Source organism: Peromyscus eremicus, chromosome 10 (assembly GCF_949786415.1).
Source record: "Peromyscus eremicus chromosome 10, PerEre_H2_v1, whole genome shotgun sequence".
Taxonomy (NCBI): domain Eukaryota; kingdom Metazoa; phylum Chordata; class Mammalia; order Rodentia; family Cricetidae; genus Peromyscus; species Peromyscus eremicus.
Genome location: NC_081426.1, coordinates 92,975,907 through 92,989,350, shown reverse-complemented (window position 1 = coordinate 92,989,350; position 13,444 = coordinate 92,975,907). Strand labels below are relative to the sequence as shown.

Genomic DNA, 13,444 nt, shown 5'->3' with positions numbered 1-13,444 from the left:
TCACCAGCACAACCCAAGGGCTTCAATATGTCCACATCACCCAAACTTATGTTCTTTCTTGTTTTGAGTAAGATATCTAAGAAAAATAAATCACAATTCATTGGATAGTTTATGAAGTGTCTGTAGAACCTATTTTCCCATTTTATATTGGAATGTTTTCTTTTCATTCCAAAATTATTTATTTCTTTAGTGTGTGTATATGTGTGGGAATATGTGTCCTACAGCATGCAGATGGAGGTCAGAGGACAATTTATAAGAGCTGATCCCTCCACCACATGGGTTTCAGGATTGTACTCAATGTTATCAATAATGGCCACAGTCATCTTACCTGCTGAACCATCTCACTGGCTCTTAATTTTTCCTTGCTATTGAGTTAGTTATTTTTGTTTTTGAGATGTGAATCCCAAACAAGATACATGATACGTAGACATTTCTTCTCTTCTGTGTGTTACCTTTTTATTCTGTTGATAATACCCTTGGTACATAAATGTTTTAGTTTGACTATTTATTCTTCTTTTGTTTCTTTGGTGCCAATTTTCTTGGACATATTTGGTTTGTTTGAATGTGAGTGTGGGGTAATAGGATGGGACTCAGTTTTTCCTGACTTGTCTTAAGATGTCACTTTTGTGGTCCTTGTCTAATTGGAACTATAATGTGGCTTTAAAGATATCCTCTTACGTTAAATCTTTTTAGTGACTGTAGCATTTTTCAAACATATTGACTCATCAGCATCACAATTTTCAGAATTTTCACTGTAATTTATGGGTACGCACCACCAATTGCCCAACTAGGCTGCCTGCTTGACACCCACAGCCTCAGGGTACATCCTAATGGCCAGAGAGGCTTGACTATTAAGGAAAGATGATTAAGAACTTTAGGAAGCCTCTCTTGAGAGAGAGAGAGAGAGAGAGAGAGAGAGAGAGAGAGAGAGAGAGAGAGAGAGAGAGAGAGAGAGAGGTATTATAGGTACAGGTTTGTGTGGGGTGAATACATGTTTATGTGGGTGTGTGTGCGTGTGCATGTTGGTAAGCATATTAAGGTCAGAGGTTGATGCCAGGTTTTCCTCGATGACCCTCCACTTTCTTTTTCCAGGCAGGTCCCTCACTGGATCTAGAGCTCATTGACTGGCCAGACTGGCCAATGAGCTCCAAGTGTCCACCTCTGTACTCGTCATCACTGGAGTTACAGATGAGAAGTACTGTGCCTGGGTACTTTTACATGTGTTGTAGGCATTTGAACTCAGGTCCTCATGGCTGCATGGCAGACTTGTTGCTGAATGGGCCAGCTCCTCAGCCCTACAAATCTGTTTTGATTGTGTGGAAAACACAGATTAATTTTAAAGAAAAAAATAAACATAAAAATCAGTTCTTCTATGAATTGCCTTCTGTGTGGATCAGAAGTTAGTCTGCAGTGAGGTGACTGGACCATCTGTTTCCATCTGTCCTCTTTTCACCTTCCTGACGACCAAGGTCTGGATGCTTTCCAAATCTGCGAGTTCTTGGTTTATGCCCTGTGTAGATGGCACGTCTTAACCCAGCAGAGCACAGACAACAAGATAGACAGTGTAGATACTGTCACAGGAAGCTTTCAGACATAAATTCTAAAAAAAACTGATGTGCAAATGTTCTTGGAAAATGCAGACACAAAGAAGAGCTTTCTTAGCTGTTTCTTTATATTCTTTTTAGAAACTGTGAAATGCTCTCAATTTGTATTTTTCACTTCATCTACTACCAGTATTTTATAAGAAATTGGATTATGTGATATTGGCTTTTAGGTATGGCTTATTTCAGTAGTCCTGATTAGTTGTTAATTCTTTTGGTTGGTGTGCTGATTAATTTTTTTTTTTTTTGTCAACTTGGCACCAGCCAGAGTCTTGTGGGAAGAAGGAACCTCAATTAAAATAATTCATCTATCAGGTTGACTTGTAGGCAAGTCTGTGGGACATTTTCTTGATTAATGATGGATGTGGGAGAGGCCAGCCCAATGGGAGAAGTGCCCCTTCTGGGCAGGTGGTTCTGAGTTGTATAAGGAAGCATGCTGAGCGAGTCATGAGGAGCCAGCCAGTAAGGAACACCTCTCTGTGGCCTCAGCTTCCATCCCCTCCTCCAAGATCCTGCCTTGAATTCCTGTCTGACTTTCCTCAGGGATGGACTGTGACCTGGGATATGTAAGCCAAATAAATCCCATTCTCACTAAGTTGCTTTTTGGTCAGGGTGTTCATGACAGCCACAGAAACCTAAGAGGGACAGTCTGAAATACTTCCTTAACATAATCTATGGAATAAAGCTATTAAATTAATCTCAGGGTCAATATCAATATTTATTTCATCAGTAATGTTCAAGAGGTCAGAGATGCTTTTCATGTTTAGATCCAGCAAAGCCTTTATTTTGTCCAAGTAAAAACTAGGTTTGAATTTTGTGGCACATGAGCTCCTTTGGCTCAACAACATTACAGGGTTGAGGTGGCAGTCAAACATTAGGAGAAGGCATTGAAAGAAATAATTGAACACAGATATTTATTCTGTGCATACTTACATGCCTATTTAAAATCATTTACCCAAAATGCACGTGAAGTCTGATGTTCATTGGAACATTGTGCACAGTAACCAAGTTAAGGAATTTAAATGTCTACCAACACATAAATGGTAAAGAAAATGTGACTCAGAATGCTGCTTATCTTTAAAATGGGAATTTATAACAATTTGGATAGAATTGAAGATCTGAGGAATATCATGTCAAGTAAAATAATCCAAACCCAGAAAGACAAACATGTTTCATTTACATGTGGATTATAAAGTAATTGACTCCAGGCAGCATAGTGTACACTTTGCCAGGGCAGTGGGGAGTGAGGAGACACATATGGGCTGAGAGTATAAAATCTGTTAAATAGAAGAAGTAAGAGTTTTACCCTTTGAGATAAATTGTACAGCACATTCAATCCAGCAAATATTAATACACATTTTAAAGTTTCTGAGAATATATTTCTAATGAGTTACCATAAAAATTATGTATATTTGTAGTTATAGACATCACCTAATTTAGTTTGGTATAGTTATTTTTAAAAAATGTTCATGAATCATGTTAGTTTTATACCTTAAATGTGTAGCTATAGGTTGTTATTCTACAATTATAATATCTAAAAAATCAGATTAGAAACTAGATGTGGTATATAAGGTTAAGTATAGCCAGGGCCATTAGGTTCCCTTTCTAAGTACTTGGCTTTGTTGATAAAAACATATGAAAGTAAGCACAGATGGAACTTGTAGACAATTTATTGGAGACAAAGGAAGTGAGAATGCCCTGAGCACCAGAGAATGGTTGTGTGTGGGAATAGAAGAGTGGAGAGAGAAAGTTGTGCATTTAGTGAAGTTAGACAGATGAGCCTTGAAAGAAAGTCTGGCTCATTAGGAGAGGAGGAGAATCCCATGTCCTCTGCTCTATGTTTGGTAATGGGGTACTCAGGTCCTCTGCTGTATGTTTGTTCCTTTGAGGCAGGGCCACAGTTGACCTGACAGGCCCAGAACTTGTCATGTAGCCCAGGCTGGCCTCAGTCTGCAGTAGTCCTCATGCCTCTGTCTCCTAAGTCCAGGAGTTTGGAGGTCTTTCTGCTCTTCTCAGAGTCTTACTCATTCTTAGGCTGTCTTTTTCTTTTCCTTCCTTCTTCTTTAATCTGGCCTTTGGTAGATTATAAAACGGAATTTTTCTTTAATGTAGAAGGAAACCTAGTCTCCAACAAGGTCCCCCTCATCTGATCTGAACATCTAACCACCACTGTGTACCTAGATAAAGAGAGTCAGTGACCTCTGACTGTCAGTTGAGAAGGTATTATGTGGCAGGCTGTTAGGACCCAATCATGCATCTGTCTAGAGGAACCTAACATGTGTGTCCAGGAAAAAGATAACTGCAGAGGGCCTTTTCTTCCCCCTTTTCCTGCTTACCATCCCCTATTACACTAATACAAATTATCATAAATAAGCATGACAGAATTCATTTTATGAGCTCTTTGAAAACCATGTAGGTGTTATTGCCAGATCTTGGGGACTCCCAAGACCACCACAGAGACCAAATCCCAAAAGTAAAGAGTCTTTATTTTCAGCCTGGGAGCTTGGGCTCTGTCTGACACAGCTGTGAGAGCAGAGAGCCCAGAGCACAGGCAGGTGGGGTTTTTATCATGGCAGAGGTTGGAGTGAGGGGATTTCCAGGATTCAGGGCCCCGATTGGCTGACATTTGTCTAGGGGTATAGGAATGTTTGGAATGTCAGGTATTTCCTTTTAGATGCAGGCCCCACTGGGTGGGGTTAGCTGGAGAATTTCTCTCCAGCTCCCGCCACCAAGTCCCGCCAGTCCCAGAGCCCATTTATAAAATAAACATATGAACTCTTACATTATTTAAACTGCTTGGCCATTAGCTCAGGCCTGTCATTGTCTAGCTCTTACTCTTATATTTAGCCCATTTTTATTAATCTTTACTTTGCCATATGGCTCGTGGCTTACCGGGATCTTCCCATGCGGCTTGTCATGGCGGTGGCTGGCAGTCTCTCTGACTCATAGACCCACTATTTCTGAGAGTTGACGGCTCCCAGAGCTGGCGGAAAACGTACTACCGCCATGTTGGGAAGCTAAAATGGGCGGAACCAGCAGCCACAGCGCCAATGCGTTTCAGGCTTAAAAGGCTGCAGTTTAAAACAATAGGCTCAAGATAATATAAAAAAATAAGCCACATAAAGATGGCTACCACACAGAGAATCTGGATTATGTTCTCTTTGATATTCATAACTGAAGAGAAACATTTGATTACAAAAGCTGTTGAGTTATGCCAAAATATATATTTTAAAGGTACCTTGACTTCAAAATTTGAATATAAGGATATGTTGCTTTGGAAAGGAGGCTCTGCTTTTGTTTCCACAGAAAGCCAGAGGCTATGGATTTGTTCCAGATTAAGATGCATCAGGTTTGACCAGCCAAGACCACCTGAAAGGTCTCCGATGACACCATGGCCCAGATGAGCCAACATCCAGAACTGTTTCAAGACAACTGGCTCAGACGATACACCCTCATGGACTACTCCATAATCCTAAAATATTCTTTATGTCCCCATAAGATACAGTACCCCCCTCCAGCAGGAAATAGTAAAAGAAGCTACGCCCAAATTCCCAAATATACCAAGCTGACTTTGGAGATATGTAAAGGTTAAAACCTTCCTTTTTAAGAAAAGAAAAGAGGAAGTGCTGTGGGATGGTCTGTATGTCAAATATGTTGCTGATTGGTCAGTAAATAAATCACTGATTGGCCATTGGCTAGGCAGGAAATATAGGCGGGACAAAGAAAAGAATTCTAGGAAATGGAAGGCTGAGAGAGGGAGACACTGCCAGCCGCCACGATGACAAACAGCATGGGAAGATACCGGCAAGCCACGAGCCATGTGGCAAGGTATAGATTAATGGAAATGGATTAATTTGAGCTGTAAGAACAATTAGCAAGAAGCCTGCCACGGCCATACAGTTTAAAAGCAACGTAAGTCTCTATGTTTACTTGGTCGGGTCTGAGAGGCTGTGGGACTGGCAGGTGAGAGAGATTTGTCCTGACTGTGGGCCAGGCAGGAAAACTCAAGCTACAGGTGGGGTTAGCTTATGGCTTTTTCAGGTCCAGGTGTTGCCTACCAGAATCTGTCTGGGCCTATAAGCCTGTCATTGTTAGTTTTTCGGCTGCACTGTGTTCTTACCCTGCAAGGAAATGTCACAAAACACGACAGAATCCGCTAATAAGGGTTTTATTAAAGGTAAAGAGACAGAGAGTGAACAGGCCTGCGGGAAGCACGTGTGTGGAGAAGAAAAAGGAACCGGGAACATGGTGCCAGATTTTAAAGGCTGGGCATGGACAGAGTCACTACTACACGCAAGCTCGTAGATCACATGGCCACGTTGCGCGCCTACTTAGCCAATGGAACGTCATGGATCTTGGTCACGCCAGATGCCCTGACCCGGAAATGGCTATCCTGACCTGGACCTGGCTAGGCGGAAGTGTCCGCCAGGCATATGTGAACATGCCCGACCGTGGGGGCGTGTTGTAAACCTTTCAGTCATGGCAACTGTGTGGTCAAGCTCTTTGGGGGCCTGTCCACACAGGAAGTTGTTGGCCTATTTTATGGATAACCATCAAAGCTTTAAAGATGTCTCTACAGTCCATGTCTGCAGTAAACTGTTGAGTAGAGATTCCTCTACTGTTTCATGTTTTCATTCTTACTCTTCTGTAAATCAATGCAGCCAAATGAATGTGAAAATCCCTGAGAGTTTTATTAATCTTTATGTTCCTGTATTTATAAAGTAGGAATGATGATTATCTATTTTGTTAGTTAAATTAAAGTGGTGGGTTGGGATGCCATGAATAAATATCACAGACTCAGTAAATGTAAATGTAAATGTGTCTCCACACTGTAGTGTGAGAGTCTGAGGTGAGGATTGTCTCCCAGGCTCTTCCTGTCTGGCCACCTTCTCTCAGCCCTCTCCTGGCAGACACTGCAACGCTGTTTCTTCTCATGATGAGGACACAGATGACGTTATGGGGGCTCCACTCTCATAATTCTATTTAAAATCAATTAACTTCTAAATTACATACTCTAGGATCATTACATTAAGTGTCATAATCAAATTGTTGAATTTTAGAGGATACACTTCAATTAATAGATACTGCTGTGGAAACAGAAGGAATAACTCATGGAACTCATACTTCATGACCTTTTTAACCAGAACAGTTCTACATTTTCCATCTTCCTTTTTTTAAATACGTATTTTATTTATATGTGTATGAGTGTTTGCCTACATGTATGTCTGTGTACCATGTGTTTTCCCTGAGACCTCTGACTATCACAAAGAGACATTGTTTTCTGTCTTAGTTTGGGTTACTATTGCTCTGATTAAGCACATGACCATAGGTCAAGTTGGGGAGGAAAGGGTTTATTCAGCTTACATTTCCACATTGTATTCCATTACTGAAGGAAGTCAGGACCAGAACTCAAACCAGGTAGGAATCTGCAGATGCCATGGGTGGGTGCTGCTTATAGGATTGCTCCCCATGGCTTGCTTAGCCTCTTTTCTTAGAGAACTCAGGATGCCCAGCTCAGGGATGCACCACCCACAATGGGCTGGGCTCTCCCCATCCATCATTAATTAAGAAAATGCCTCACAACTGGATCTTATGGAGGCGTTTTCTCAATGGAGGTTTCCTCCTTTCAGATAACCCTAGCTTGTGTCAACATGACATAAAACTAGCTAGCACGGGCTCCCCTTCAATTTGACTGACAGATGGTTGTGATCCACCATGTGGGTGCTGCCAACCAAACCTGGTTCCTTTGCAAGAGCAACAAGCACTCTTTACTGCTTAGCCATATTTCTAATACTGCTTAAAAAAAAAAAAGAAGACTGGATCTGTGCATGTTATTTAATCTACAGAACAAGGTGTATTAGAAAGAAACCATCCTAATGTTGGATTTATTGTTGTTTGTGCCTCCATTCTCTCCTGGCAGAGCCAACCTGCTCTTCTTGCTCACAGTATTCGAGTGTATCATAAGTGTGTCTACTGGGGAGCTCTTCATAATTGACAGGACTCGCTTTCTGTGAGTAACCCCTGCTCCAGAAGCAAGTGTCAGGGGCTGATGATCAAGTTAATTATATTCATTGTTGTGCCTAGAATCTTGTCTCATGAATTACCAATAATTCCCCCTTTTACCTATTTATTTAGTTGAAAATAAACAAATTATGAAATTTTTGTTTATCATGTGGTATCATAATTTTTGAAGTATGTACAGAGATTAATAATATTAACTGAAAATGGATGGGAAATCAAGAACAGAGGAGTCTGCTGCTCAGAGAAAGTTTCAATATTGGGGTGAAATCATCAGATTTCAGTGCTGTAGACAATACAGTTGTAGGGGGCTGAAAATAACAGAAAATTCATGACACCCCCAAATAAGGATGTCAAGGGTTCCACAGAGCTTATGTGCACTGGGTTCAGCAGCACATTGGAGTTGGAGAGGTACAGCTGCACAAGAATGAGAGTCTCCTCTTGATGGAGGGCTGGAAAGAGCCAGACAGCAGCTGTGTAGAAAAGGGCTGTTTATCTCCTGTGCTTTTCAAACATGGAAGAAACTTTTCCTGGTGTCTTATGCTTAGGATTCACTGCTCTCAAAGATGGCCAAAGTTTGCCTCCAAGTACATGCCCAGGAGAGGAGTCCTCAGAGAGGAGCTGAGGGACTCATTCAGTTGGTAGAGTGCTTGCATTGTGTGCCTGGAACTCTGTGTTAGATTCACGGTATCACAAAACCCTGAATGTGGCTATATTCCTGCAATCCCAGCACTTGGGGCAAGGGTAGAGGCAGGAGGATGGTCATTCCTGGCTACATATGGAGTTTAAGCTCAGCCTACATTGGTGATCCTGTCTCAAACAAACAAATAAACAAAAAACAGAAATGAAAGAAGATAATTGGAGAAGAAGAGCTTAGGATTTGGAAGGGTGAGGAATGGAAAGGATTAGATTTGGTATCTGGTAAAGATTCACAGTTGTAAAGTGAGATTATTGAAGAAATGCATCTGTCCTAAGTGTGAGTAGCTGGAGAGAAGGATGTTGTGTCCTGAAGCTGCACTGTGACCTCAGAGTGACAGTGTCACCTTCTTCATGATAAGTAGAAGAGAAGTCTCCATGACTACTGTCTGAAGTGAGGGAGGAATGAGCTGCTCCTCAGGGACTCTGAGTAGAGTGGGCACATTGGGCTGCTTCCCTGGAGGAGCTGTTGTGTGGCCAGAGAGGACAAAACAGGGGAGAATTCTCTGACGGGGAGAATCCTAGTGAGAATGTCATAAGGATGATGACCTAGAGATGCTAGTCCCTAAGATGAGGATGTGCATGGGAGTCAGCCTGGAACACAGGGGACACTGTCCTGTTAGGCTCCCTGTGGTGGCAGAAGTCAGTTTAGCCAGCATCTCACCTGTGTCTTCTGGACTAATCTAAGGATGTTTAACATGATCTTTGTCTCTGCAGACATGAGCATACCAGTGGATACTACAGAGTGTCACCATATTTTCTTGGGAAATTGCTGGCTGAGCTGGTACCCAGGAGGTTATTGCCAAGTACTATATTTACTGTTATAGTATTCAGCATAGCAGGTAAGCGACAAAGCAAGAGAGTGTGTCTTTACTCTTGGGGGAGCGTGTTTTGCTTTGTACAACTGTGGCAAGTCTAAAGTAGAAAAGCATGAGTAGAAAAGCATGTCTCCACAGTGTGCCATCTAAAACAGGTGTTCAGTGTGAGGAAAGTCTCCAAGACTTCTTCACAAAATACTAAAAAAAAGCTGCTTATGAAACTTTTTTTTTGTTTTTTTGGATCTTGTTTGTTTGTTTGTTTGTTTTGTTTCGAGATAGGGTTTCTCTATGTAGCTTTGGAGCCTGTCCTGAAACTCACTCTGTAGACCAGGCTGGCCTTGAACTCACAGAGATCCACCTGCCTCTGCCTCCCAAGTGCTGGGATTAAAGGTGTGCGCCACCTGTTTTTACTAGAGATTCTGTGAGGACATTCACACACTTTCTTGGTGGTGTCCTTCAGACCTTTTCTTTATTCTTCTTTTGCATTCTCTATTCTTCATTTTCCTGGTGATTTCCTTCTCTCATTCTTGATGTTTTCCTTCTAACTCCATCTTTATTCTTGATGTTTCTCTTCTCCTTCCTTCTAACTCTCTCATTCTTGATGTCTTCCTTCTAACTCACTTTAACTCTCTCATACTTGTTTTGTTTTGTTTGTTGGAGACAGTCTCTTGCCATGTAGCCCTGGCTGGCTCTCAGGACAATAGTACTAAGCTGAGCTTGAGGATTCAACTTTGGACACAGTAAAGGAGAAACTACAAAAATCCAGTCTATTTGGTGTTCTGTAAGCTTCTTATACCTTCATAGGCATGTCTTTCTTTAGGTTGGGAAAGTTTTCTTCTATAATTTTGTTGAATATATTTTCTTTGCATTTGAGCTAGAATTCTTTTTCTTCCATCCCTATTATTCTTAGGTTGGGCCTTTTCACAGTGTCCCAGATTTCCTGAATGTTTTTTGTTAATTTGTTGGATTTGCATTTTTCTTTGACCGATGAATCTATTTCCTCTATCCTATCTTCAACACCTGAGATTCTCTCTTCAATCATTTATTCTGTTGGCTATGCTTGCATCTGTGGTTCCTGTTGGTTTACACAATTTTCTATTTCCAGAATTCCCTTGATTTGTGTTTTCTTTATTGCCTCTTTTTCAATTTTCAAGTCTTGAACTGTTTCCTTCACCTATTTGATTGTTTTTTCCCCCTGGATTTCTTTAAGGGATTTATTGATTTCTTCTTATCTTTTGTTTGCCTTTTCCTTGATTTCCACATCGATTGGAGGAAGAGACCCAATAGTTGGTCAGCAGGCAAGACTACTGTGGCTAGGCCACTCCACCACCAGAGGCATCAGAGGCCCCCTGGAGGCACAGGCTCTACCTGAACATATTCGAGGAAGACATTGGGGGAGGTACAACACCTGTACCTATAATTACCCCAAACTCAGTTGGGTAGATGGCAGTGTAAAATACATTCAACAACCTGAAGAGCAATATGGCACCACCAGAATCTAGTGGTTCTGCAACAGCAAGACCTGAATATACTAACACAGATGAAGCAGAAGAAAATGACCTTAAAATTAAATTTATGAGGTTGATAGAGGCCCTTAAATAGGTAATTAAAAATTCCCTTAAAGAAATGGAGGAAAAGACAAACATCATTCTTAATGGTTTTCCTTCTAGCCCATTTAGCTCTATCTTTTTTCTTTTTCTTTTTTCAATATGAAATTTTTTATTCATTTTACATACCAACCACAGATCCCCCCCCCACCTCATCCCTCTTCCCATTCCCCCGAGCCTTCCACCCCAGCCCATCCCCCAGCCTGGTGATTTCCTTCTCTCATTCTTGATGATTTCCTTCTAACTCTACCTATATTCTTGATATTTCCCATCTAGTTCCTTCTAACTTTCTCATTCTTGATGTTTTCCTTCTAGCACATTTAACTCTAACTTTATTCTTTTTCTTACAGCTTATATACTGCAGCAAAATCTTTCAGGCAATATAAAGATTACAATGTGGTTACATTCTGTTTAAGTGAATGATTACAATGAATACAAAACAGTAAAAGACAGCATATTTTCCATATCCCTTATATGTTTAAACATTTTAAATACTTTAGGTGAAAACAAATTATCCCAAGAATCTATGTGCATTCATACTCAAGCAACTTTTTATAGATTAACTGTGTAGGTAAGCAAGATATTTTTCTCAGTCAGGTCTTTTGATGACAGGCTACATTTTGCAGTTACAAAGAAAGGGCCAATTCCTTTATTACTTATCTTAAAAGATAATCTTATAAATAATCTTAAAAGAATCACAAACCTAAACTTTTACAAATGAAAAAGAATCAGTCAGCTCTAATTTAAATATTTGGGGTGCATACCCATTCATCAACAGTTTCTTATATCAGGAGGTTGAGGGCAAAAATCAGCACAAGGAATTAATCATCACTTTTGATCACCAACTAAACATAGCAAGGAAAGTATGTCAGCTAACAATAATCAGGCTGCTTCGTATTTTTGACCCTAAGCCAATGAATCTATAACTCAGCTATGTGTCCTTCTAAACTTTAGATTGTTTTCTGGGATTTTTCATCTTAAAGCTATTATCAAAACATCTGGATCTAACCTGAAGTTATTTTAAGGCTTTGTTTCAGCTAATGATGCACACCAAAACCTGTGACTCCATTGTTTAGCCTTAAGAGAATTAGAGCTAGCCTGGCTTCTGGGGACTCAATGGTTTTCCTTAATCATTAACCTGAACTGTGATCTATGCAGCTTCTTAGGTGAAATGCATAACCTCTAGCAGTGTAACATGTTCTTGTATTTATTTTTATTCATCAAAACTCTGCATAAACTAACATTATTATTATCAATTAGACAGTAGAGATTAGGTAAGAATCATCTTCATAATAATCCACAGGTTAGAATGCCCAGTAGAACAGAATGTTTTCGTGAGATAAATACAATATATTACAGGCAGTGGGGATCTCCCCACACCCATTCACATCATGCAAGATACCAGAGAAAGATGGCAGCAGCAAACATGTAAAGGCACAGCAGAAGCAAAGACATTGTGGGGTCTTTGGTCTTGGAGACTTGCCTGTCCAAGATTCACCCATCAGGGTGTTGCTTCCTCGGGGGCTGACACCTTGAACTTCAATTGCCACCTGCTGCTCCTCTTACATGGCCACTAGTAAGAGGTCAGGGCAGGAAATCTGGGCAGGAATCTGGAGGCAGGAAATGAGGCTATGGAGGAGTGCTGCTTACTGGCTTTCTCCTAATGGCTTCCTCAGCCTGCTTTCTTATAGAACCTATGACCCGCTGCCTAGGGATGGCATCATCCACAGTTGTCTAAGACCTCCCACATAAATCATTCATCAAGAAAATGCCCCACAGGCTTGCCTACAGACCAATCTAATGGTAGCATTTTCTTAGTTGAGGTTACCTCTTCTAATATGACCTAGCTTGTGTTAAATTTATAAAATACTAATCAGCACATCCTGATCCCAATTTTATTAATAATGCAATTATAATAAGCACAGGGAAATGTGGACATGAGTATGTTCTATTGCTGATTCTCCTGTAAGAGAATGCAGTAATATTTTGGCCAGTAGTATTGCCTGTAGATCTCCATGTCAGGATCTTATAATTTGACCATAATTATATATAAAGGAGAACAGGTATTACATGGAAAGGTATTTTGTGGCAAATATAAAAATAAAACCATATGATGGGATTGTAGACATGTTCATTGGTTAAGAGCACTCGCTGTTCCTCCAAAGTCCCCAAGTTTGGTTCTCAGCATACACATCATTTGGTAGCAGTTGGAGACCCAGAATAGTTGGGTGGCTGTGAAACTGTTGCTAGTGTCATTGATTATTAAAGTATTATTTGAAATATGTACAATTCTCTTGACTTAGTAGATGAACTGACCCTGCTTTTTTCTTTCTAAGGAGTGAAAACAGATGCGAAGGGTTTCTTCACTATGTTATTTACCATCATGATGTTGGCTTATTCTGCCACTTCCCTATCACTGTCTACAGGGGCAGGGGAGAATACAGTAGCTATACCAACAGCATCTGTTGGCATCTACTTTATGTTCATGCTGGTGAGTATGAATTGTGTTTTTCTAAGGGGAAAATTTTCCTTGTGTTCCTTCTGAAACATGTACATGCTTGACACGTCAGTACTTAGGACATGAGGCCTTATGCTAAAGTTTATTATGATCTGTAGGAGAAAAAGAGCAACCTTTCCTCCTAGGCTTTGTGGCTACTCTCTGATGTAAGTACTATGATATGGTTAAAATGTCCTTTCTTGTGAG

At 40.6% G+C, this 13,444-nt stretch overlaps 1 protein-coding gene across 1 annotated transcript in view; it reads left to right on the top strand.

The window, feature by feature from the left end:
• Positions 1-13,444, top strand: part of LOC131920851 (ATP-binding cassette sub-family G member 3-like) — a 46,276-nt gene that overhangs the window by 18,424 nt on the left and 14,408 nt on the right. The window contains exons 10-12 of the mRNA XM_059275312.1: positions 7,522-7,611; positions 9,033-9,157; positions 13,077-13,231. Of these exons, the coding sequence (XP_059131295.1) occupies positions 7,522-7,611; positions 9,033-9,157; positions 13,077-13,231 (370 nt within the window). The remainder of the gene's footprint in view (positions 1-7,521; positions 7,612-9,032; positions 9,158-13,076; positions 13,232-13,444) is intronic.